At 48.3% G+C, this 23,234-nt stretch overlaps 1 protein-coding gene across 2 annotated transcripts in view; it reads left to right on the forward strand.

Moving 5' to 3' along the window:
- Positions 1-23,234, forward strand: part of LOC122923322 (SEC23 interacting protein) — a 60,549-nt gene that overhangs the window by 20,129 nt on the left and 17,186 nt on the right. For both annotated transcript variants that reach the window (XM_044274107.1, XM_044274106.1), the window contains 8 exons: positions 205-294; positions 5,618-5,759; positions 9,464-9,672; positions 16,840-16,949; positions 17,062-17,205; positions 22,299-22,394; positions 22,502-22,672; positions 23,064-23,219. In XM_044274107.1, coding sequence (XP_044130042.1) covers positions 205-294; positions 5,618-5,759; positions 9,464-9,672; positions 16,840-16,949; positions 17,062-17,205; positions 22,299-22,394; positions 22,502-22,672; positions 23,064-23,219 — 1,118 coding nt within the window. The remainder of the gene's footprint in view (positions 1-204; positions 295-5,617; positions 5,760-9,463; positions 9,673-16,839; positions 16,950-17,061; positions 17,206-22,298; positions 22,395-22,501; positions 22,673-23,063; positions 23,220-23,234) is intronic.

The following is a 23,234-nucleotide window of genomic DNA, read 5'->3' on the forward strand; positions in this document are numbered from 1 at the left end:
ACTACAAGCCTCAGAAGGACATTGGGTGGAGAAATGTACGGGGGAGAACTACAAGCCTCAGAAGGACATTGGGTGGAGAAATGTACGGGGGAGAACTACAAGCCTCAGAAGGACATTGGGTTAGGCCAGTGGTGTGACGCACATTACTATATTTACAGGGACCGCGGTTTCTTATTCCGTTTGATTTTCTGTGTGTCTCCGTAGGGGAGGTCTCGCAGGCTGACCATCTTGTGTTCATGGTTCATGGGATTGGACCTGTGTGTGACCTTCGGTTCAGGAGTATCGTTGAATGTGGTGAGTGCCAGTTGTCTTTATTGGAGTGCTGACCTAGCCCTGCTCACACAGCTGGGGAGTTTGCTCCAATGTATCAGTGTATCTGCACCTCTATGTTAGGCTACATGCACACAACGGCCGACACATGGCCATTTTTGGTACCAGTGAAAGTCTATGGGACTATTCACATGGCCATTTTTAAACAGCTGGTTAATAGCGGCCAGACAGACCCCATTGTAATCGGACCATTTTAGCTGCTGTTTAGACAGGCGTGTACATGTTTAACGGCTGTTAAAACTGGGCACCCTAGAAAAATATGGACTTTCTCGCCCATTCCATTGGGGGACACAGACCATGGGTATAGCTTAAGCCACCACTAGGAGGAGACACTATGCAAATAAGAAAAAACAGCTGCTCCTCCACGGGCTATACCCCCATGCTCCAACAGGAGGACCTCAGTTTTAGCTTTGTCGGATAAGGAGGTGACACTCCTGCAGGGTTGTCACTGTAGTTTTTTTCTTCTCCTGTTAGTTTTTTTTGCTGCGTCCCTGGTCTCTCAGTGGAGCGAATGCCGGGGTTGAATGACCGTCCCCGGCTACCTCCCTTTCCCACCAGAAGAGAAGTGGAACCGGGCTCGACCTGCAGCTCCGGTGGCCTACCAGATCCGGGGTCACCTAGTCCTGCCCTCTATCCAGTGCACTGCCACTCCTTGTGCCAGATGACTGAAGAGGTGACCCCATGCTGGTCCGGAACAGAGGGTGAAGACTGCAGGACTCGGATAAGTACGGCGGCTCTCCTGCAGCTCCCCCACCCCCCCGTGCTCAAACTGTGACACGGTTCTTCAGGGCTTACCTGTGGATCTGAGAGGGAGGAGGGATTCCTTCTTGAGGCAGTGGCTAGTTGCAGCGCCATGCTGCTGTGCCTTTTCGGAGGTCTCATTATACAGGGCAAGCTGGTACCTCTGTTGTTATGCTGTTGCCCCATGTCCAGGCTTTCAGTGTTCAGAACCCCTTTCAGCCTCTAAAATATTTTCCTCTGCCGGCGGGCGGCATTTTTTATTTTTTTTCCGCGCGATTTGTGACACGACTGGTGCGCTTCTGCTTTGCCTCAGCGCTTCTCCACGCTTGGCTGCTACTCCAGCTCCTCACAGGTCACGGTAGGACAGATAGTGTTCCGCAAAACTGTAGAAGACCCTGACTCCGGGATTGCCGCCGTCATGCCAAGTCCGGGGGCCCCCCAAAAATCTAAAGAGACACCTCAGGTCCCACTGGGATCCTGTAATGGCTGCTGCTTGCCACTATCGTTTACAGGCTCCTGTGACTCTTGCCCTGCCTCTGGACAGGATCATCCACCTCCTCCTCCTCCCCCTCCACCAAACCAGCCCAGTCCCTCCTCCGCCCCTTCGGTGCCCTCCTGGGCCTCTGCCATAGCTAGGGCGGACTTGGCCCATGGCCTTCATGGAACGCAGGGCGGCCATGGATCCATCGCATGCGGTGCCTGTGGTTAGCATCGCTCCACCTCCCGGTGCCCCCCACAGAGGACGCTCGACCGTTAAAAGGCAGCGTACGCAGCAGCATCCCTCCTCGGATGACTCTGCTTCCCCCCCCCCCCCCCTCGCCTGCAGGCGTGTTCAGCCTCTCCCCCTCTCATGGGCTACAGGTCTGAAGGGGGAAGGTCCGGCTCTGACGAGGACACGGAACCAGAACCCTCGCCTAAGCTCTCCACCGTGGTGGCAGACTTGGTTACGGCGGTCCGTGACACCTTTGACATACAGGGGGAACCTCCTTCTTCTTCTAGTAGCCAGGAATTCCCCCTTTTCCACTCCAGAAGGGGTGACTCGGAGGCAGTCACATTCCCCATTCATGGCGAGTCGCCTAGGTCCTTTCTAAGGATTGGGAGCGCCCTAATCACAGTTTTTTCTGCCACGAGGCGCATGGATACTCTGTATCCTTTCCCGGCAGATAATGTGCAGCAGTGGTCTCCTCCTCCTATGGTCGACCTGCCGGTGGCAAGATTGGCTAAGAATTCGGCAATACCAGTCCTGGACTGGTTTCCCCTCCCTACAGGACTTTGTTGACTCTCTTTCCAAAGCCATCTTCACTCTGGCAGGCACTGATCTGCGGCCCGCGTTCACCTCGGCCTGGGTAGCCAGGGTGCTTTCGGTGTGGTTGCAGCGCCATCATCAGGACCTCGCAGAGCAGGGTACCTCTGCGGACACCCGGAGCTTTGCCCTCCAGATGTCCCAAGCGACAACATTCCTCTGTGAGGTCTCATTGGACTTCAGCACTCTCTTGCGCGGATTGTGGCCCTCTTGGTCACTGCAGCGCAGGGAGGTCTAGGTTGAAGGTCTGGGACACCGACGCTTCCTCCAAGCGCTCCCTCACTAACCTCCCCTTTGCGGGCTCCAGGCCCTTCGGTAGCTACGCTGGACGAGATTATCTCTGACGCTACGGGGGGCAAGAGCACACACCTGCCCCAATCTAGATCCAAGCGCGCCTTCAGAGCTCGCCCCTTTGGCTCTAGAAACCAGTCCTTTCGAGGACAGCCCCCTCCTCCGGTGGCTCTCAGGACTCCCGCAAGAAGCCTTCCTTTAAACCTCAGCCTTCCCTGGCGTCCGCGGGCACAATTCCAGGGGAGTTCTGCCCGCCCCGCGGCTCTCAAGCAGTTCTCCGCCTGAAGGGGCGCCCCCACCGCCTGCAGTGGGGGGGCCGTCTGCTCTCCTTTCAGCAGGTCTGGAGAGCTCATGTTCGAGACGCTTGGACCCTGAAAATTGTAACTTCTGGTTAAAAGATAGAATTCACTTCCAGACCTCCGGAACGTTTCTTCTCTTATCGGGTTCCGGGGGATCCGGCCCGAGCCTCGGCCCTTTTACAAGTGGTCTCTTCCCTTCTGGTCCGGGGAGTAGTTGCCCCAGTTCCTCTGGAGGAACAGGGTACAGGGTTCTACTCAAATCTTTGTGGTGCCAAAGAAGGAGGGATCTGGACGTCTGGTCCTAGACCTGAAGCTCTTAGACAAGTCCCGTCGGTGCGGAGGTTCCGGATGGAATCCCTCCGCTCTGTTATTGCTTCTCTTCTTCCAGGGGAGTTCCTCGCGTCAGTGGACATCCGGGACGCCTATCTGCATGTCCCTATCACAGAATCTCACGACAGATTCCTGCGCTTCGCCATTGGCGGCCGTCATTATCTCTGTTGCCCTACCTGGTGGACATACTGATAAAGGCTCCCTCTCGTCCCCAGGCCGAAGACAGCGTCAGGTTCACTGTTCAGACTCTGCAGCAGTTTGGCTGGCTGATCAACTTCCTGAAGTCCTCTCTCCAACCTTCCCAGAGGGTGACCTTCCTGGGGATGATTCTGGACACCACTGCAGCCCGGGTATTCCTTCCGGATTACAAGTTCTCACGGATACGGGAGTCGGTGTCTCGCATTCTGCATTCTCTGTGTATCTCCATCTGGGAGTGCATGCAGGTTCTGGGGCTTATGGTGGCCTCCTTCGAGGCTGTTCCCTTTGCCCAGTTACACACTCTGCCTCTGCAACAGGCGATCCTGTCCTTCTGGGACAGGACATCGGGAGATCTGTACTCTCAGATCCGCCTACCGTCTCGGGTTCGCATGGAACTCCCGTGGTGGCTGTCCCCTCAGAATCTGGCTTCAGGGAGATCTTCCTCCCAATCTCCTGGACAGTCGTCACCACCGATACCAGTCTCCTGGGTGGGGGTGTCGTTCTCCGGGCTCGGGCGGTTCAGTAGGTGTGATCAGAGGTGGAAGCCCGCCTTCCGATCAACATACTGGAGCTCAGAGCAATTTTTCTGTCTCATTGGACCCCGCTCCTAGCGGGTTTCCCGGTAAGGGTTCAGTCGGACAATGCCACAGCTGTGGCCTACATCAATCTTCAGGGCGGAACCCGCAGCCGGACGGTGATGCAAGAGGTGAAAAGGATCCTCCAGTGGGAGGAAGTTTATATTCCAATATGGTCTGCAGTGTATATCCCAGGGGTCGAAAACTGGACGGCAGGCTTTCTCAGCCGCAACAAGGTGGATCCGGGAGAGTGGTCTCCGCATCAGGACGTATTTGAGGACGTCTGTCGCCGTTGGGGCCGCACGGACGTGGACCTGATGGCGTCCAGGCTCAATAACGAGGTTCCCACGTTCCTGGCTCGGGATCCGGAGGCGTACGGGGGGGGGCGCTCTGGTGTCTCCGTGGTGAGACTTCGTGCTCCTCTGTCTTCCCACCACTGCCTCACTCCCAAAGGTTCTTCGCAGGGTCGCGGCTGGAGGGGATCCCGACCATACTCATCGACCCCGATTGGCCTCTTGGAAGGCACTCGGATGCTGGCAGACATTCCTTGGCCTCTTCCTCTCAGGGAGGACCTGCTGTCTCAAGGACCGCTCTTCCATTGGATTTTACAGCCGCTTCGTTTAACAGTGTGGCTGTTGAGACGCCCCATGGTCTGTGTCCCCCAATGGAATGGGCGAGAAAAGGAGATTTTATTTTATTTTATTTTTTTGTGAAACTCGCCTGTAAAATCTTTTTCTCGTCTTTTCCATTGGGGGACACAGCTCCCACCCATTCTTGTCTGTTACAGGAGGGGTTGGTTCTATTCTATTGGGACCTTATGGTTTACGGCCTGAGGGCGGTATTCCTCGGTTCTGTTTTCTTTATTGATATTAGTTTTTTCTCTCCTTCTCCTACTGCTTTTGCACGCACTGAGGTCCTCCTGTTGGAGCATGGGGGTATAGCCAGTGGAGGAGGAGCTGTCTTTTATTATTTGCATAGTGTCTTCTCCTAGTGGTGGCCTAAGCTATACCCATGGTCTGTGTCCCCCAATGGAAAAGACGAGAAAAAGATTTTATAGGTGAGTGTCACAAAAAATCTCCTTTTTAGGGGTTAAAAAAAAAGCTTATCCACTTGCACTCCTGTCTTGATTGAAAAGGACTTGCCGAAGGACCTGTGCTCAGAGTGATGTCATCGGGTGCTCATGCGGGGCACACAATGGGGGACATTATTACTGAGGGGGGGGGGGACACACTATGGGAGACATTATTACTGGGGGACACACACACACTATGGGAGACATTATTACTGGGGGGGGGGACACTATAGGAGACATTATTACTGGGGGGGGGGGGGGGAACACTATGGGAGACATTACTGGGGGGGGGGGACACTATGGGAGACATTATTACTGGGGGGGACACTAGTGAAGGTCTCTAGCACCTAAGTACTGCCCCATCCAGGTGAATGCAGACAATATAATGCCCTTGGCTCAAACCGCATGGTGGGGGGGGGGGGGGGGAGAGAGTCCAAGACATGTAACCCTGGAACTTCTGTTTTGTTTTTCTGGTCAGTGGATGACTTTAGGACCGTGTCTCTGAAATTGCTGCAGTCTCACTTTAAAAAGTCTGTGGACGAGGGTAAAGTACGACGTGTGGAGTTCCTGCCGGTCCATTGGCACAGTGCCCTCCATGGTGATGCTACCGGGGTGGATAGGTCAGTAAATCCTAAACGAACCTTTAACCCCCACACATCACACTCTGTCAGATGTGGAAGAATCCAGAAAGTCCACGTTGCCATCCTATACTGGTTACATTACCTGCCCCACTCCAAAATGGTGCCAATCCCTTCCTTCTACAAAGTTCGATCTGGATCACCAAACCTCGCTGCAGTCCTACAGGTGGAGATTAGCAGAGATTAATTGTAGATTATACTAATCCCAATCAGTACCTGTGTATTAGACACCCCAATGCTGCTAGCGATTGTCGGGAGGGAAGTGTTTTCCTCCTGGTAATCGGCAGATGGCTAGCAGAGGACACCGTTGCTATTGCATGCAGCCATGTCCTCCGCTACATGGGAGGGTCAATCGCTATGCCATCGCTCATCCCCATGCAGGACAGCGGTGTGTTGGTGGCAGATCGCTATTAGACAAAGCGATCTGCCACCGGAAAATCCAGATCTGTCAGCATGCTTAGAAGTGATGGCTAACGAGCGGTCATAGGAACGGGCAGAAAATCTATCCGTCTAATATACCCTTAAGCCAGAAGAATCGATGCCAGGCAACCAAAACCTCAAATTTAGAAATTGTGCCCCACTTCCTATTCACCCCCTTCAAAGATTAGGGTCTGTAGATGTCCAAGATATGACATGTCATAGCCAACGGCAGTGGACATTGTCCCTTGACCTCTGGAGACAGGAACAGAAGTCAGAAAGCTTCTGCCGCCATCTCCCTGCAGATCATCACTCACAGGTCACCAATCGGCAGTGAGCAAAAGGAAAATCTGGTTCAAAGCTATGTGGGCGACCACTCGGTGCAGATAATCCCTGCCCATTTCTCAGCTGTAAGTAATGGCAACAAAAAGAGAGAGGCGCTCGTAGGGTGAGGAAGTCGAATACAAATGCCCTCAAACAGGGAGAGATGGCGTGCTTACCCATTTGGTTGTGCCCATTTTGGTGCAACCCACGGTGAAGGCAAGATGTAGAAGGTTACTGGTTGGTGGAGTCAAACCCCCGGTTGGATAGACAATAGTACTGGAGGGTCGCTGGACCGTGAAAGTCGAGCAAACGTGTGGACAACAAAGAGCGCGAGATCACAACCAGATGTCACGTAGAGTTTGGTTTATTCAAAGACAGCGCGTTTTGGGGTACATCTGACCCCTTATCAAGTCTAAAAAGTAGTATAATATAAAGATTGATATATATGTAAAAAATAATGGCAATAAAACACTCAATAAAATGGAGGAGGAAGAGATGATGCATTTAAAATGCTTAGTGTAAACATTAGTATAAAATTGATCTTCAGAAAAGAAAAAGGGACACAAACCCAATAAGTGTGTATATATATTAAGATATAGTCGGGGGGCGCTATCAATTCATGTGCGTTAGGGTAAAATGCCTGGTATAGGGATCTAGCTTTGGGGCACTTATATACACAATAAACATGTGATGGAAAAGGAATTGTAAATACTAAGGGGCCCATCTAAATGAAGGCGAGCTTCCCCATGAACGCAAGGGGAAACACGGGGGTCGATAACCTGTAGGGAGAAAAAGGTACCCGGATGTCTACAGCTGTTCAGAAGCACCGTCGCTGCTCACAGCGCGCACTGTAGGAGGGTAAAGCACGGATGTGGGAGGGATCGGCGCTCTGGTTGGAGGATGGCCAGCTACAGGGCGGGTATAGGGAAGCAATACTAAGTGATGGGCTAGGGAAATGATGCAAAGAATTGACTCAGCGAAAGGATGGACCGGTGGAAGGGTAGAGTTAGTAATCAATTGTAATGTCTATTTATGAGGGGAATTATTAGACATCATGAACGCAAGGGAAGGGGGGGAGATATAGAAGAAGGCAGTGTGGGGATCTAGGGACCAGGGGGAATGGTGCATGACACCAAGGGCTGGTCCAGAGCAATACAAAAAGGGATCGTCAAGTGGAGGGGAGTTAAGAAAACCTTGTGGGAAACATGTGCTATTCGGACTCCTAAATCAGCTACCAGATGTGTTAAAAACATTTGTTCTCTAAGCTCTCATTTAAACCATATGGTTCTAGAGTCTGTAGCTTGAAAATCCAGAACATCTCCCTCTTTTGCAGCGTTCTGAATCTATCAGAACCGGTATCTGTAATATGTTCAATGGGTGTGATGGACGGCTTAGGGGGATCCTTGTCATGGGTAGAAAGTGTCGGGATACATTATGCTTTAGGAGCCCTCGCGTGATGTTTACGTGAGGGACTGGATTCCACGGCCCACGTACTGTAGACCGCATTCACATTCTATGAGGCAGATGATATATGAAGATGGGGAATTCTTCTCCAGTTACATTTCTCCTGAAGGTTTTTGAGATGCTGGTGCAATAATTACATTGGGTATGACTACATTTGTAGCTTCCCACATGATCAGAATAACATCTAGCAGCGATGGTGGACACTTTCTTATTCAGTGCACTTGGTGCTAGTACAGTCGTGGCCAAAACTTTTGAGAATGACACAAATATTAGTTTTCACAGAGTTTGCTGCTAAACGGCTTTTAGATCTTTTTCAGTTGTTTCTGTGATGGTGAAATACCACATCTCCGAAACCTTCAGGAGAAATGTAACTGGAGAGGAATTGCCGATCAAAAGCTCTGTGAATTGCTCCTCTTCAATTTTCAACCAGAGCGCCGATCCCTCCCACATCAGTGCTTTAACCTCCTACAGCGCGCGCTGTGAGCACACAGCGATTCGAACGCCCCGCGCGCGGTGAGCAGCGACGGTGCTTCTGAACAGCTGTAGCCATCCGGGTACCTTTTTCTCCCTACAGGTTATCGACCCCCGCGTTTCCCCTTGCGTTCATGGGGAAGCTCGCCTCCATTTAGATGGGCCCCTTAGTATTTACAATTCCTTTTCCATCACATGTGTTTATTGTGTATATAAGTGCCCCAAAGCTAGATCCCTATACCAGGCATTGTATCCTAACGCACATGAATTGATAGCAGCCCCCCCCCCCCCCCCCCCCGAGTAATATATATATATATATATATATATACACACACACACACACACTTTTATGGGGTTTGTGTCCTTTTTTTTATTCTATTTTTCTGTTTTGGAAGATTGATAAATGTACTTTTAAGACTTGATAAAGGGGTCCGATGTGCCCCGAAACGCGTTGACATCTGGTTGTGATCTTGGGCCCTTTGTTGTCCACACGTTTGCTCGACTTTCACGGTCCGGCGACCCTCCAGTACACTTCTCCCGCTGTGGGATTTCATGTCTGCTCCTCTTTGGCAGGGTCCACTGCAGATCCTTCCTCGTCATGTCACCCTATGTTCTACTTTCACATCTATGTTGTGAATTCCTGAAGGCTAACCTCTGGATCCCGCTGTGACGGATACAAACGGAATGCCCGCTGGCCCCATAAAGTATAATGCGTGCTGCGGTTTGTGTCCGAACAATTCTGTTTTTCTGTCGGAACAGCATGTCGGCGGTGTGAAGCTAGCCTACGCCCTCATGGCACTGACTGTGTGTAGCATATAGAGACTCTGTGAGGGTCTGCACATTATATGGCTGTTGCTGAGTATTGGCAAGAAGTTTCCCACACCGCTTTCCTGAATTTCGCAAATGTAACCGGCTGGGGAGAGGGTGGCTTGACATGCCTGCCCAAGCTCTCGAGCGATGTGACGCGACCTTCCTCCCCTGTCAATTATCATTCATCGTTTCTTTTACAGGCACATCAAAAAGATTACCCTGCCCAGTATTGGGCGTCTGAGACATTTCACCAACGAGACGCTGCTGGACATTCTGTTCTACAACAGTCCCACCTACTGCCAGACCATTGTGGACAAAGTCAGCTTAGAGGTGAACCGTCTCTACGAGCTCTTCATGAGCCGGAACCCAGACTTTACCGGCAGGGTGTCTGTCGCTGGCCACAGTCTAGGTATGGCTGTCCTCGTTTTGATCTTCATCTATTTCCTCTTAATGGGTTATTCAAATCTTAAGATATGTCAAAAATGCCTAAAAGGACGAGTTCCCAGCTCTTGTTAGAATGGGGGTCTCCATGTACTACAGTAGCGATTCGTACATGCCCCCTCACCCCTTTAAACACTTCCTGACCAGGCAGGTTTTCAGCTCATGTGAGATCGGCAGCTGGGTGGAAAGAGCGGGCGCTGCTTTTAAAATCCAGAATTTTTTTTCCCATTTTATTTTCCATGTTGCAGGATATGATGCAAAAAAAAAAAAAACATTGACTGCAATGCAGGAGAGAAATACAACTGAAGATATTAAAGGGATCGTCCGGCATCAGTTAGAAATGGCAGACCCACTGGAGCATGCTTTAAAAGAAGGCTCACTCGCCTTGTGACAGTCCTGCCAGCGGGCTCAGACCCCCCCCCCCAACATTTCTGCACATGTCACGACAGAGGCCATTAAAAGTCCAGCAATTTCTAAAATGGGGTCACTTTTGGGGAGTTTCCACTCTAGGGGTGCATCAGGGAGGCTTTAAATGTCATATGGAAATTTAAAATGATCCCAGGGAAAGCCCTCCAAAATCCATACAGCGCTCCTTCCCTTCTGCGCCCTGTCATGTGCCCGTACAGCAGTTTACGACCACATATGGGGCGTTTCTGTAAATTGCAGAATCGGGGTAGTAAATATTGAGTTTTATTTGGCTGTTAACCCTTCATGTGTTACAGGGAAAAAAAGAATTAAAATGCCAAATCTGCCCAAAAATGTCTTTATTATTTTTTTTTTATTTCATCTCCTTTTTCCTTTAAAAGGTTTTGTTTCGTTATCTAGCTGACTGACATGAGCGATGTGCTAACGTCAGCACTACATAACCGTATGATAACTCCCTGCCGGCCGTCGTTCCCTCAAAATAAAGACTTTTATAATATGCTAATGAGCCTCTAGGTGCCACAGGGGCGATGCTGCAGCACCTAGAGGCTCCGTCTTCGCCCCATTTGGCACGCCCATGTACAGTTAATTGACGTCAGAGTTCTCCTCAGTGTCCCGTAAATCCTGCGCCTTATAAGATCCTAAAAATGATATTGTGACGTACAATGTGTCGCAAGAAAACCATCTCCAAATCACTTGGATAAGTAAAAGCATTCCAAAGTTCTTGCCACATAAGGCTACTTTCACACTAGCGTTCAGAGCGGGAACATCAGACGGATCCGCTCCTATAATGCAGACGTTCAGAACGGATCCGTCTGCATTATAACTTAGAAAAATGTCTAAGTGTGAAAGCAGCCTGAGCGGATCCGTCCAGACTTTACATTGAAAGTCAATGGGGGACGGATCCGCTTGATGAGTGAGCCATATGGTGTCATCTTCAAGCGGATCTGTCCCCATTGACTTCCATTATAAGTCTGGACGGATCCGCACGCCTCCGCACGGCCAGGCTGCTTGCAGCGTTCAGGTGTCCGCTCACTGAGCGGAGCGGAGGCTGAGCGCTGGCAGACGGATGCATTCTGAGCGGATCCGCCTCTACTGAGAGTGCATTAGGGCCAGACGGCTGCGTTCAGGGCCGCTTGTGAGCCCCTTCAAACGGATCTCACGAGCGGACACCTGAACGCAGGTGTGAAAGTAGCCTAAAGCGACACATGTCAAGTTTCCAAAAAGTGGCCTAGTAGGTGCAAAATGGCAGGCTCCTTATGGTGGTAAGATATGGAGCCGGGGGCTTGTGAGGTGCGGGCCACAGCAGGAGGGCATGTGCGGTTGCTGGCTAGGTACGGGAGTACCCGATTCTCACAGCATTTATTACCACTGCCGTACCTGGCCAGCGTAGAGAGGAGGGCATGGGCGGCCCCCTAACCAGTGCTCTCACTGCGCTCCCTGTCCATCTTTTATTACAAAGAAAAAAATGTGGGGGGTTCAGCCCGCACCACCCTGTGCAGGTGCAGATTGCTATGGCGAAATACAGATACAAACGCAAAAACACAAATGCACTGGCACTCTGCACCCAGCGCTCTGCACCCAGCACTCTGCCCTGCCTTTATGCTGGATGCTGAATGAGGCATTGGTGTACATTTTGGCCAAAGCGTAATAAGCCACTCACCACGTCAAGGTCGCCTCCATGAGTGGTCCCTAACACTAGTTCCTACCTGCTATGGGCCACGACAGCCACACAAAGTCCAGGGAGCGCCTCATTCAACATCCAGCATAGAGGCAGGGCAGAGTGCGATTGTATTTGTGTTTCCATCTTTTATTATGCCAACTCCCATCACTCCTGCCAATCAGCCCTGTGGCGTCCTCATACTGTACCAAGCACAGCGCCATACAATATATAGTGGCTGTGCTTGGTATTGCAGGTGCATTCGCTTGAATAGGACTGAGCTGCACAAAGGCAGCATGTGACCGATGGTCAGGCCTATGTAGAGGCCACAGTGCCCACCTGATTGGGTGGTGCCTGGCTTCACCGGTGACATGTCCACAAGAGGCATGTCACCATTGGGCCGTGGCAAAACATCAACAGGGCCAATGATGGGGAGGAGCTATAAGCAATCTGGGCTTTATTGGGGGTGGGGCTGGAGCTTTAGCGGAGAAATGAGACGTGCAACATCCCTCTAATAGCCTCCAGAATGCCTGGGCCCCTCGTAAGGATTATACTTACCACGTCCCTAGCATCGCGGGTGACTCTAGGGAGGCTGTTCACCGTCACAGCTTGCTATTGGCTGCTTCCCCCCCAACCCATCACCGCATGCTTTGATCTGTGCGAAGGGGAGATGCAGAGGCGGCCGTGCTGGGATCCCGAGGGATGCGGATGCCGGGGAGCAGGTAAGTATAATCCATACGAGGGGCCCGGGCATGCTGGGGGTCATTAAAGGGAATGGGTAACCTCTTAAATATGATGTTCAGGGGTTTGGTGACTTCCAGTTCTCACCTAGACCCCATGATACAAGACTTGCAGTAAGAACCCCGTCATAGCGGCCTAGGACATTTTCTTCCATCTGCTTCTATGAATATTGTGCTCTTTATTATAAACCTTAAACTAATAAGAAAAGATGTCGGGGTGCAGAGGGTTTCCTTAACCCCTTAAGGACCCGGCTCATTTTCACCTTAAGGACCCGGCTCATTTTCACCTTAAGGACCCGGCTCATTTTCACCTTAAGGACCCGGCTCATTTTCACCTTAAGGACCCGGCTCATTTTCACCTTAAGGACCCGGCTCATTTTCACCTTAAGGACCCGGCTCATTTTCACCTTAAGGACCCGGCCATTTTTTGCAAATCTGACCACTGTCACTTTAAGTGCTGATAACTTTAAAACGCTTTGACTTATCCAGGCCGTTCTGAGATTGTTTTTTCAGCACATATTGTACTTCATGACACTGGTAAAATAAAGTAAAAAAATATATATTTTTATTTATAAAAAAAATACCAAATTTACCCAAAATTTTTAAAAAATTGCAAATTTCCAAGTTTCAATTTCTCTACTTCTATAATACATAGTAATACCTCCAAACATATTTATTACTTTACATTCCCCATATGTCTACTTCATGTTTGCATCATTTTGGGGATGTTACAAGGCAAGTTTGGAAGCAAATCTTGAAATTGTTCTGAACTTTTCAAAAACCCATTTTTTAGGGACCACTACAGGTCTGAAGTCACTTTGCGAGGCTTGTATAATAGAAACCACCCAAAAATGACCCCATTCTATAAACTACACCCTCAAGGTATTCAAAACTGATTTTACAAACTTTTTTAACCCTTTAGGTGTTGCACAAGAATTAATGAAAAATAGAGATACAATTTCAAAATTTCACTTTTTTGGCATATTTTAATAATTGTTTTTCCAGTTACAAAGCAAGGGTTAACAGCCAAACAAGACTCAATATTTATGGCTCTGATTCTGTAGTTTACAGAAACACCCCATAAGTGGTCGTAAACTGCTGTACGGGCACACGGCAGGGCGCAGAAGGAAAGGAACGCCATACGGTTTTGGAAGGCAGATTTTGATACAGTTTTTTTTTTTTTACACCATGTCCCATTTGAAGCCCCCCTGATGCACCTCTAGAGTAGAAACTCCATAAAAGTGACCCCATCTAAGGCCTCTTACACACTTGCGTTGTCCGGATCCGGCGTGTACTCCATTTGCCGGAATTACACGCCGGATCCGGAAAAACGCAAGTGTACTGAAAGCATTTGAAGACGGATCCGTCAGTGTTACTATGGCAGCCAGGACGCTATTAAAGTCCTGGTTGCCATAGTAGGAGCGGGGGAGTGGTATACTTACCGTCCGCGCGGCTCCCGGGGCGCTCCAGAGTGACGCCCCACGTGATCCATGCGCGTGGGGCGCCCTGACGTCACTCTGGAGCGCCCCGGGAGCAGCACGGATGGTAAGTATGCTGCTCCCCGCTCCCCACTACACTTTACCATGGCTGCCAGGACTTTAGCGTCCCGGCAGCCATGGTAACCACTCTAAAAAAGCTAAACGTCGGATCCGGCAATGCGCCGAAACAACGTTAAGCTTAAGGCCGGATCCGGATCAATGCCTTTCAATGGACATTAATTCTGGATCCCGCCTTGCAGCAAGTCTTCAGGATTTTTGGCCGGAGCAAAAAGTGCAGCATGCTACGGTATTTTCTCCGGCCAAAAAACGTTCCGGTCCGGAACTGAAGACATCCTGAACGGATTTCACTCCATTCAGAATGCGTTAGGATAAAACTGATCAGGATTCTTCCGGCATAGAGCCCCGACGACGGAACTCCATGCCGGAAGAAAAGAACGCAGGTGTGAGAGAGCCCTTAGAAACTACACCCCTCAAGGTATTCAAAACAGATTTTACAAACGTCGTTAACCCTTTAGGTGTTCCACAAGAGTTATTGGCAAATAGAGATGAAATTTCTGAATTTAAATTTTTGGGCAAATTTTAAATTTTTACTATTTTTTTTCCAGTTACAAAGCAAGGGTTAACAGCCAAACAAAACGCATTATTTATGGCCCTGATTCTGTAGTTTACAGAAACACCCCATATGTGGTCGTAAACTGCTGTACGGGCACACGGCAGGGCACAGAAGGAAAGGAATGCCATACGGTTTTTGGAAGGCAGATTTTGCTGGACTGGTTTATTGACACCATGTCCCATCTGAAGCCCCGCTGATGCACCCCTAGAGTGAAAACTGCAAAAAAGTGACGCCATTTTAGAAACTACGGGATAGGGTGGCAGTTTTGTTGGTACTAGTTTAGGGTACATAGGATTTTTGGTTGCTCTATATTACACTTTTTGTGAGGCAAGGTAACAAGAAATTGCTTTTTTTGGCACCGTTTTTTTTGTTTTTTTTTTCTTGTTATTTACAACATTCATCTGACAGGTTAGATCATGTGGTATTTTTATAGAGCAGGTTGTCACGGACGCGGCGATACCTAATATGTATACAATTTTTTATTTATGTAAGTTTTACACAATGATTTCCTTTTTGAAACCCCAAAAATATGTTTTAGTGTCTTCATAGTCTAAGAGCCATAGTTTTTTCAGTTTTTGGGCGAATATCTAAAGTAGGGTCTCATTTTTTTGTGGGATGAGATGACTGTTTTATTGGCACTATTTTGGGGTGCATATGACTTTTTGATCGCTTGCTATTACACTTTTTGTGATGTAAGGTGCCCAAAAATTGTTTATTTAGCACAATTTTTTTTTTTTTTTTTTTACGATGTTCATCTGAGGGGTTAGCTCATGTGATATTATTATAGAGCTGGTCGATACGGACGCGGCGATACCTAATATGTATACTTTTTTTTATTTATGTAAGTTTTACACAATCATGTTAGTGTCCCCATGTTTTTTTTATTTTTTGGGCCATTTTCTCATGTAGGGGCTCATTTTTTGCGGAATGAGGCGACGGTTTGATTGGTACTATTTCGGCGTACATGCGACTCTTTTGATCACTTATTACCTTTTTTGGGGAAGTAAGGTGGGCAAAATTTCAATTTCCTGATAGTTTTTATTTTTTTATTTTTATGGCGTTCACCGTGCGGGGAAAGTAACATGACCGTTTTATAGATCAGGTCGTTACGGACGCAGCAATACCTAATATGTGTAGTGTATTTAATTTTTAAAATTTTTATTCAGTGATAAATGTGATTTTATTATCTTTACTTTTTTTTCACTTTTTTTTACATTTTTTGGACCCAGACCCACTTGGTTCTTGAAGATCCAGTGGGTCTGATGTCTGTATAATACAGTACAGAACAATATATATTGTACTGTACTGTATTTTACTTACATTGAACAGATCTATGCTTTTAGCATAGATCTGTTCAGCACCATGGACAGCAGGACGCCTGAGAAGGCGTCCTGCTGCCATGGGAACCTTCCCCGTCTGCCACAACTACGCAGACTGGGAAGGGGAAGGAGGGGAGCTTCCTCCCTCTGTCCCCCCATCCATCTGGGGGCTGGAAAGGCACAGCAGCCCCCCCCCGATGGCAGAGGGGGGGAGCTCCCTGACTTAACCCTTTCCATACCGCGGTCCGTACGGACCACGGTATGGAGAGGGTGAAACAGCTGACATCGCAGCGATGTCAGCCATTTATACCAGAGTGTCAGCAATGTGCTGACACTCTGGTACCACTGACCACCAATGAAAATTTGGCGGGAGGCGGGCGGGGGATCGCGATCCCGCCTGCCGCACCGCCCACCTCCCGCAACTACCGCACCGCAACTGCCGCACCGCCCACAAACCGCCCCCCTGCACCCCGCCACATAAATGAATTCAGGGGTGCAGGGGGGGGTAAAAAATGTAGATTTTGGCCATTTTTAGGTTTCTGATCCCGCAGGGATCAGAAACTACATAAAGAGCAGCAAACCGCAGTTCTGAATTGACCTGCGGTTTGCAGCGATCGCCGATATGGGGGGGTCACAGGACCCCCCTCGGCATTGACCCTGGGTCCCTGGCTGTGTGTAACAGCCGGCACTCAGCGCTGTCACCATGTCTGCAGACATGGTGACAGTTTAATGCGAGGACGAGTATACTCGTCCAAGGTCCTGAAGGTGTTAAATGGCCTCGCTCCCATGTAGCATCTGGGCCGCGGTCAGAATGTAGGAGTCCGATGCTCTTCTCCTAGGGCTGGTGTCTGGGACTCTAACCTTCTCCCCTCCTTTTCTAGGGTCTCTGATTCTGTTTGACATATTGTCCAATCAAACGGACATAACTACCTCTCCACCCGCATCGACCCTCACTAAAGTGAAGAAAGGTGAATCCGCTGTGGAAAAGCAGGTGGGTCCGGTCTGTCCGCTTATCTGTCGCTACTCGGTCCAGTCAGAGGAGGAGGCTGGGTGCCATACCCTGCTGTAGGTACAGGTCACTCACCCTCTTCATCTGTCTCCAGAATAACTTTCCAGAAACAAGAGAGTCCAATGAAGCTGGCCTGCCCCAGGAAGACTTGCCCTGCCTGCAGGAGGCGCTGGCATCGCTCGCCCTGGCAGAGTACACCTCTGTGCTTGAGAAAGAGAAGATGGACATGGAATCTCTGGTAACCTATTGTCTGGGCAGAACTTCAGTGACCTCTGTGGGGTGGGGTGGCAAGTCGGGGGAGCCCTCACACCATGCCAAGATTATGGAAAAGAATTCCCTCTCCTTTATGAACATTTCCTTTCCAAGTGGTTAAACTGACCTGATGTAGAGCCGTGTGCTGCCCACTAGTGGCCGCAGAGAGAGGGAAGGAGATGTCCTCTGAGGAGAGAGAACTCCCGTACATTGGCTTGTCATGAAGGTTACTTATTCAGATCAGGTCAGTATTTAGAAGCCAAATTGGGGTTAGGCAACAGGAGAAGTATAAACCATTCCTTTGTAGTTTCCCTGTGTTTGCAAACCAGTCTTGGTTGTGGCTTCAACATCTAGAGTGTGTGTGAATAAGGCCTAAAGGCTTTGAATCCTACATGTAGTCTTATCTCGTTATGAAGCTGCGCTCACTATTCTGCTGGTGCAGTCACTGTGTATATACATTACTTATCCTGTATTATACTCCAGAGCTGCACTCGCTATTCTGCTGGTGCAGTCACTGTGTACATACATTACTTATCCTGTACTGATCCTGAGTTACATCCTGTATTATACTCCAGAGCGGCACTCACTATTCTGCTGGTGCAGTCACTGTGTACATACATTACTTATCCTGTACTGATCCTGAGTTACATCCTGTATTATACTCCAGAGCGGCACTCACTATTCTGCTGGTGCAGTCACTGTGTACATACATTACTTATCCTGTACTGATCCTGAGTTACATCCTGTATTATACTCCAGAGCTGCACTCACTATTCTGCTGGTGCAGTCACTGTGTACATACATTACATTACTTATCCTGTACTGATCCTGAGTTACATCCTGTATTATACTCCAGAGCTGCACTCACTATTCTGCTGGTGCAGTCACTGTGTACATATATTACTTATCCTGTACTGACCCTGAGTTACATCCTGTATTATACTCCAGAGCTGCACTCACTATTCTGCTGGTGCAGTCACTGTGTATATACATGACTTATCCTGTACTGATCCTGAGTTACATCCTGTATTATACTCCAGAGCGGCACTCACTATTCTGCTGGTGCAGTCACTGTGTACATACATTACTTATCCTGTACTGATCCTGAGATACATCCTGTATTATACTCCAGAGCTGCACTCACTATTCTGCTGGTGCAGTCACTGTGTACATACATTACTTATCCTGTATTATACTCCAGAGCTGCACTCGCTATTCTGCAGGTGCAGTCACTGTGTATATACATTACTTATCCCGAGTTATATCCTGTATTATACTCCAGAGCTGCACTCACTTTTCTGCTGGTGCAGTCACTGTGTACATACATTACTTATCCTGTATTATACTCCAGAGCTGCACTCACTATTCTGCTGGTGCAGTCACTGTGTACATACATTACTTATCCTGTATTATACTCCAGAGCTGCACTCGCTATTCTGCAGGTGCAGTCACTGTGTATATACATTACTTATCCCGAGTTATATCCTGTATTATACTCCAGAGCTGCGCTCACTATTCTGCTGGTGCAGTCACTGTGTATATACATTACTTATCCCGAGTTATATCCTGTATTATACTCCAGAGCTGCACTCGCTATTCTGCTGGTGCAGTCACTGTGTACATACATTACTTATCCTGTACTGATCCTGTATTATACCCCAGAGCTGCACTCACTATTCTGCTGGTGCAGTCACTGTGTACATACATTACTTATCCTGTACTGATCCTGAGTTACATCCTGTATTATACTCCGGAGCTGCACTCACTATTCTGCTGGTGCAGTCACTGTGTACATACATTACTTATCCTGTATTATACTTCAGAGCTGCACTCACTATTCTGCTGGTGCAGTCACTGTGCACATACATTACTTATCCTGTACTGATCCTGAGTTACATCCTGTATTATACTCCAGAGCTGCACTCACTATTCTGCTGGTGCAGTCACTGTGTACATACATTACTTATCCTGTACTGATCCTGAGTTACATCCTGTATTATACTCCAGAGCTGCACTCACTATTCTGCTGGTGCAGTCACTGTGTACATACATTACTTATCCTGTACTGATCCTGAGATACATCCTGTATTATACTCCAGAGCTGCACTCACTATTCTGCTGGTGCAGTCACTGTGTACATACATTACTTATCCTGTACTGATCCTCAGTTACATCCTGTATTATACTCCAGAGCTGCAGTCACTATTCTGCTGGTGCAGTCACTGTGTACATACATTACTTATCCTGTATTGATCCTGAGTTACATCCTGTATTATACTCCAGAGCTGCACTCACTATTCTGCTGGTGCAGTCACTGTGTACATACATTACTTATCCTGTACTGATCCTGAGTTACATCCTGTATTATACTCCGGAGCTGCACTCACTATTCTGCTGGTGCAGTCACTGTGTACACACATTACTTATCCTGTACTGATCCTGAGTTACATCCTGTATTATACTCCAGAGCTGCACTCACTATTCTGCTGGTGCAGTCACTGTGTATATACATTACTTATCCCGAGTTACATCCTGTATTATACTCCAGAGCTGCACTCGCTATTCTGCTGGTGCAGTCACTGTGTACATACATTACTTATCCTGTATTATACTCCAGAGCTGCACTCACTATTCTGCTGGTGCAGTCACTGTGTATATACATTACTTATCCCGAGTTATATCCTGTATTATACTCCAGAGCTGCACTCGCTATTCTGCTGGTGCAGTCACTGTGTACATACATTACTTATCCTGTATTATACTCCAGAGCTGCACTCACTATTCTGCTGGTGCAGTCACTGTGTACATACATTACTTATCCTGTACTGATCCTGAGTTACATCCTGTATTATACTCCAGAGCTGCACTCACTATTCTGCTGGTGCAGTCACTGTGCACATACATTACTTATCCTGTACTGATCCTCAGTTACATCGTGTATTATACTCCAGAGCTGCACTCACTGTGCACATACATTACTTATCCTGTACTGATCCTCAGTTACATCGTGTATTATACTCCAGAGCTGCACTCACTATTCTGCTGGTGCAGTCACTGTGCACATACATTACTTATCCTGTACTGATCCTGAGTTACATCCTGTATTATACTCCAGAGCTGCACTCGCTATTCTGCTGGTGCAGTCACTGTGCACATACATTACTTATCCTGTACTGATCCCGAGTTATATCCTGTATTATACTCCAGAGCTGCACTCGCTATTCTGCTGGTGCAGTCACTGTGTACATACATGACTTATCCTGCACTGATCCTGAGTTACATCCTGTATTATACTCCAGAGCTGCACTCACTATTCTGCTGGTGCAGTCACTGTGTATATACATTACTTATCCCGAGTTATATCCTGTATTATACTCCAGAGCTGCACTCGCTATTCTGCTGGTGCAGTCACTGTGTACATACATTACTTATCCTGTACTGATCCTGAGTTACATCCTGTATTATACTCCAGAGCTGCACTCACTATTCTGCTGGTGCAGTCACTGTGAACATACATTACTTATCCTGTACTGATCCTGAGTTACATCCTGTATTATACTCCAGAGCTGCACTCACTGTTCTGCTGGTGCAGTCACTGTGTACATACATTACTTATCCTGTACTGATCCTGAGTTACATCCTGTATTATACTCCAGAGCTGCACTCACTATTCTGCTGGTGCAGTCACTGTGCACATACATTACTTATCCTGTACTGATCCTGAGTTACATCCTGTATTATACTCCAGAGCTGCACTCACTATTCTGCTGGTGCAGTCACTGTGTACATACATTACTTATCCTGTACTGATCCTGAGTTACATCCTGTATTATACTCTGGAGCTGCACTCACTATTCTGCTGGTGCAGTCACTGTGTACATACATTACTTATCCTGTACTGATCCTGAGTTACATCCTGCATTATACCCCAGAGCTGCACTCACTATTCTGCTGGTGCAGTCACTGTGCACATACATTACTTATCCTGTACTGATCCCGAGTTATATCCTGTATTATACTCCAGAGCTGCACTCACTGTTCTGCTGGTGCAGTCACTGTGTACATACATTACTTATCCTGTACTGATCCTGAGTTACATCCTGTATTATACTCCAGAGCTGCACTCGCTATTCTGCTGGTGCAGTCACTGTGTATATACATTACTTATCCTGTACTGGTCCTGAGTTACATCCTGTATTATACTCCAGAGCTGCACTCACTATTCTGCTGGTGCAGTCACTGTGTACATACATTACTTATCCTGTACTGATCCTGAGTTACATCCTGTATTATACCCCAGAGCTGCGCTCACTATTCTGCTGGTGCAGTCACTGTGTACATACATTACTTATCCTGTACTGATCCTGAGTTACATCCTGTATTATACTCCAGAGCTGCACTCACTATTCTGCTGGTGCAGTCACTGTGTACAAACATTACTTATCCTGTACTGATCCTGAGTTACATCCTGTATTGTACTCCAGAGCTGCACTCACTATTCTGCTGGTGCAGTCACTGTGTACATACATTACTTATCCTGTACTGATCCTGAGTTACATCCTGTATTATACTCCAGAGCTGCACTCACTGTTCTGCTGGTGCAGTCACTGTGTACATACATTACTTATCCTGTATTATACTCCAGAGCTGCACTCACTATTCTGCTGGTGCAGTCACTGTGTACATACATTACTTATCCTGTATTATACTCCAGAGCTGCACTCACTATTCTGCTGGTGCAGTCACTGTGTGCCCCCAGATTGCCCTGTTCTGAGCTGGTGGCTCTTGCAGCTTGTTTTCAGCACTGTGGGTGGTTGTCTCGATTGCTGTCTGTGCAGTATTTATCCCATCCACCGCATAGATGTCACTGATGGTTATGCTTGTTTCGTAGACCTCCCAATGAGGAGGTTTTGCTTCTCCTGGTTGAGCAGGTGGCGAGGTGTGCGATGATTACCCTTGCTCAGTGGTGGTACATATGCAGAATGCAGTGCTAGTGTCTGTGTCTAGCTGTCCCTGCTTGCAGCCAGTCCAGTCATCTCTTCCCCGAGCTGCTCCTCATGTGTTTGCCTTCACTCTCAGCTCATGTGCACAATCGATGACCTGAAGGAGATGGGGCTACCTCTGGGTCCGAGGAAGAAGATTGCCAAATATGTCGAGGAACTGTCTGCTCGGCAGGTAAATGCTCTCTACAGCCTTTGCATGTCTCACATGGTGGTCGCTGCTGGCACCTTCTCCTCTCATGATGAACGCATTATCATTGAGTTATTTTATTTCTGATGAAGGCTGAAAAACAAAGTCTCACTGACCAAAGAAACCGTCACACCAAGCAAGAGGAGTCTCCCCCCTTTGATGTCAATGATGGTTTGGAACCTCAAAGGCGGAAACTGCCAGTTGGTGCCCCAATCTCTTCCATACATGTTGATTATGAACATTTCGAGACTGGAACTGGACAGGTAATGAATGATACATTGTGGGGTGAAGGGGACATGTGCCGGGTTCTTCTGTGCAGCCGGTGGATGATATTCCAGTGGGGCCTCCTCCGTGCTCCAGAATCTGCGAGATATTTGTGTGAGGAGTTATGAGGCTGGGTAGTCGGGACAGCAGGGATCCTGGCCGAGGTGGTCACTGTCCAGGATCTCGTAGTCGTACAGGACCCAGGACAGGGTCTCAGGTGTTACTGGCACCTCCATGAGAGTAGAAGGCTTATAGCCACGTAATGATTACTACTTAGCATGCTGACATACCAGCTGGCCGCAGTGCACCCTAATCTTCGATGATAGGAATACACCTATAAGGTGCCAGTCTCCTTTGGTATAACACAGAATCGGCATGTTTTCTGCCCAGGTGTCTGTGCGCTATAACTCTCTGGACTTTGAACCTGTGAACTTCTTCGCCCTTGGCTCTCCTATTGGCATGTTCCTTACAGTCAGAGGGGTGAACAGGATTGAAGAGAACTACAGATTGCCAACCTGTAAGGGCTTCTTCAACATTTACCACCCGGTATGTTGTCCTAAA

The sequence above is a fragment of the Bufo gargarizans genome, unplaced genomic scaffold (assembly GCF_014858855.1).
Source record: "Bufo gargarizans isolate SCDJY-AF-19 unplaced genomic scaffold, ASM1485885v1 original_scaffold_1468_pilon, whole genome shotgun sequence".
NCBI lineage: Eukaryota > Metazoa > Chordata > Amphibia > Anura > Bufonidae > Bufo > Bufo gargarizans.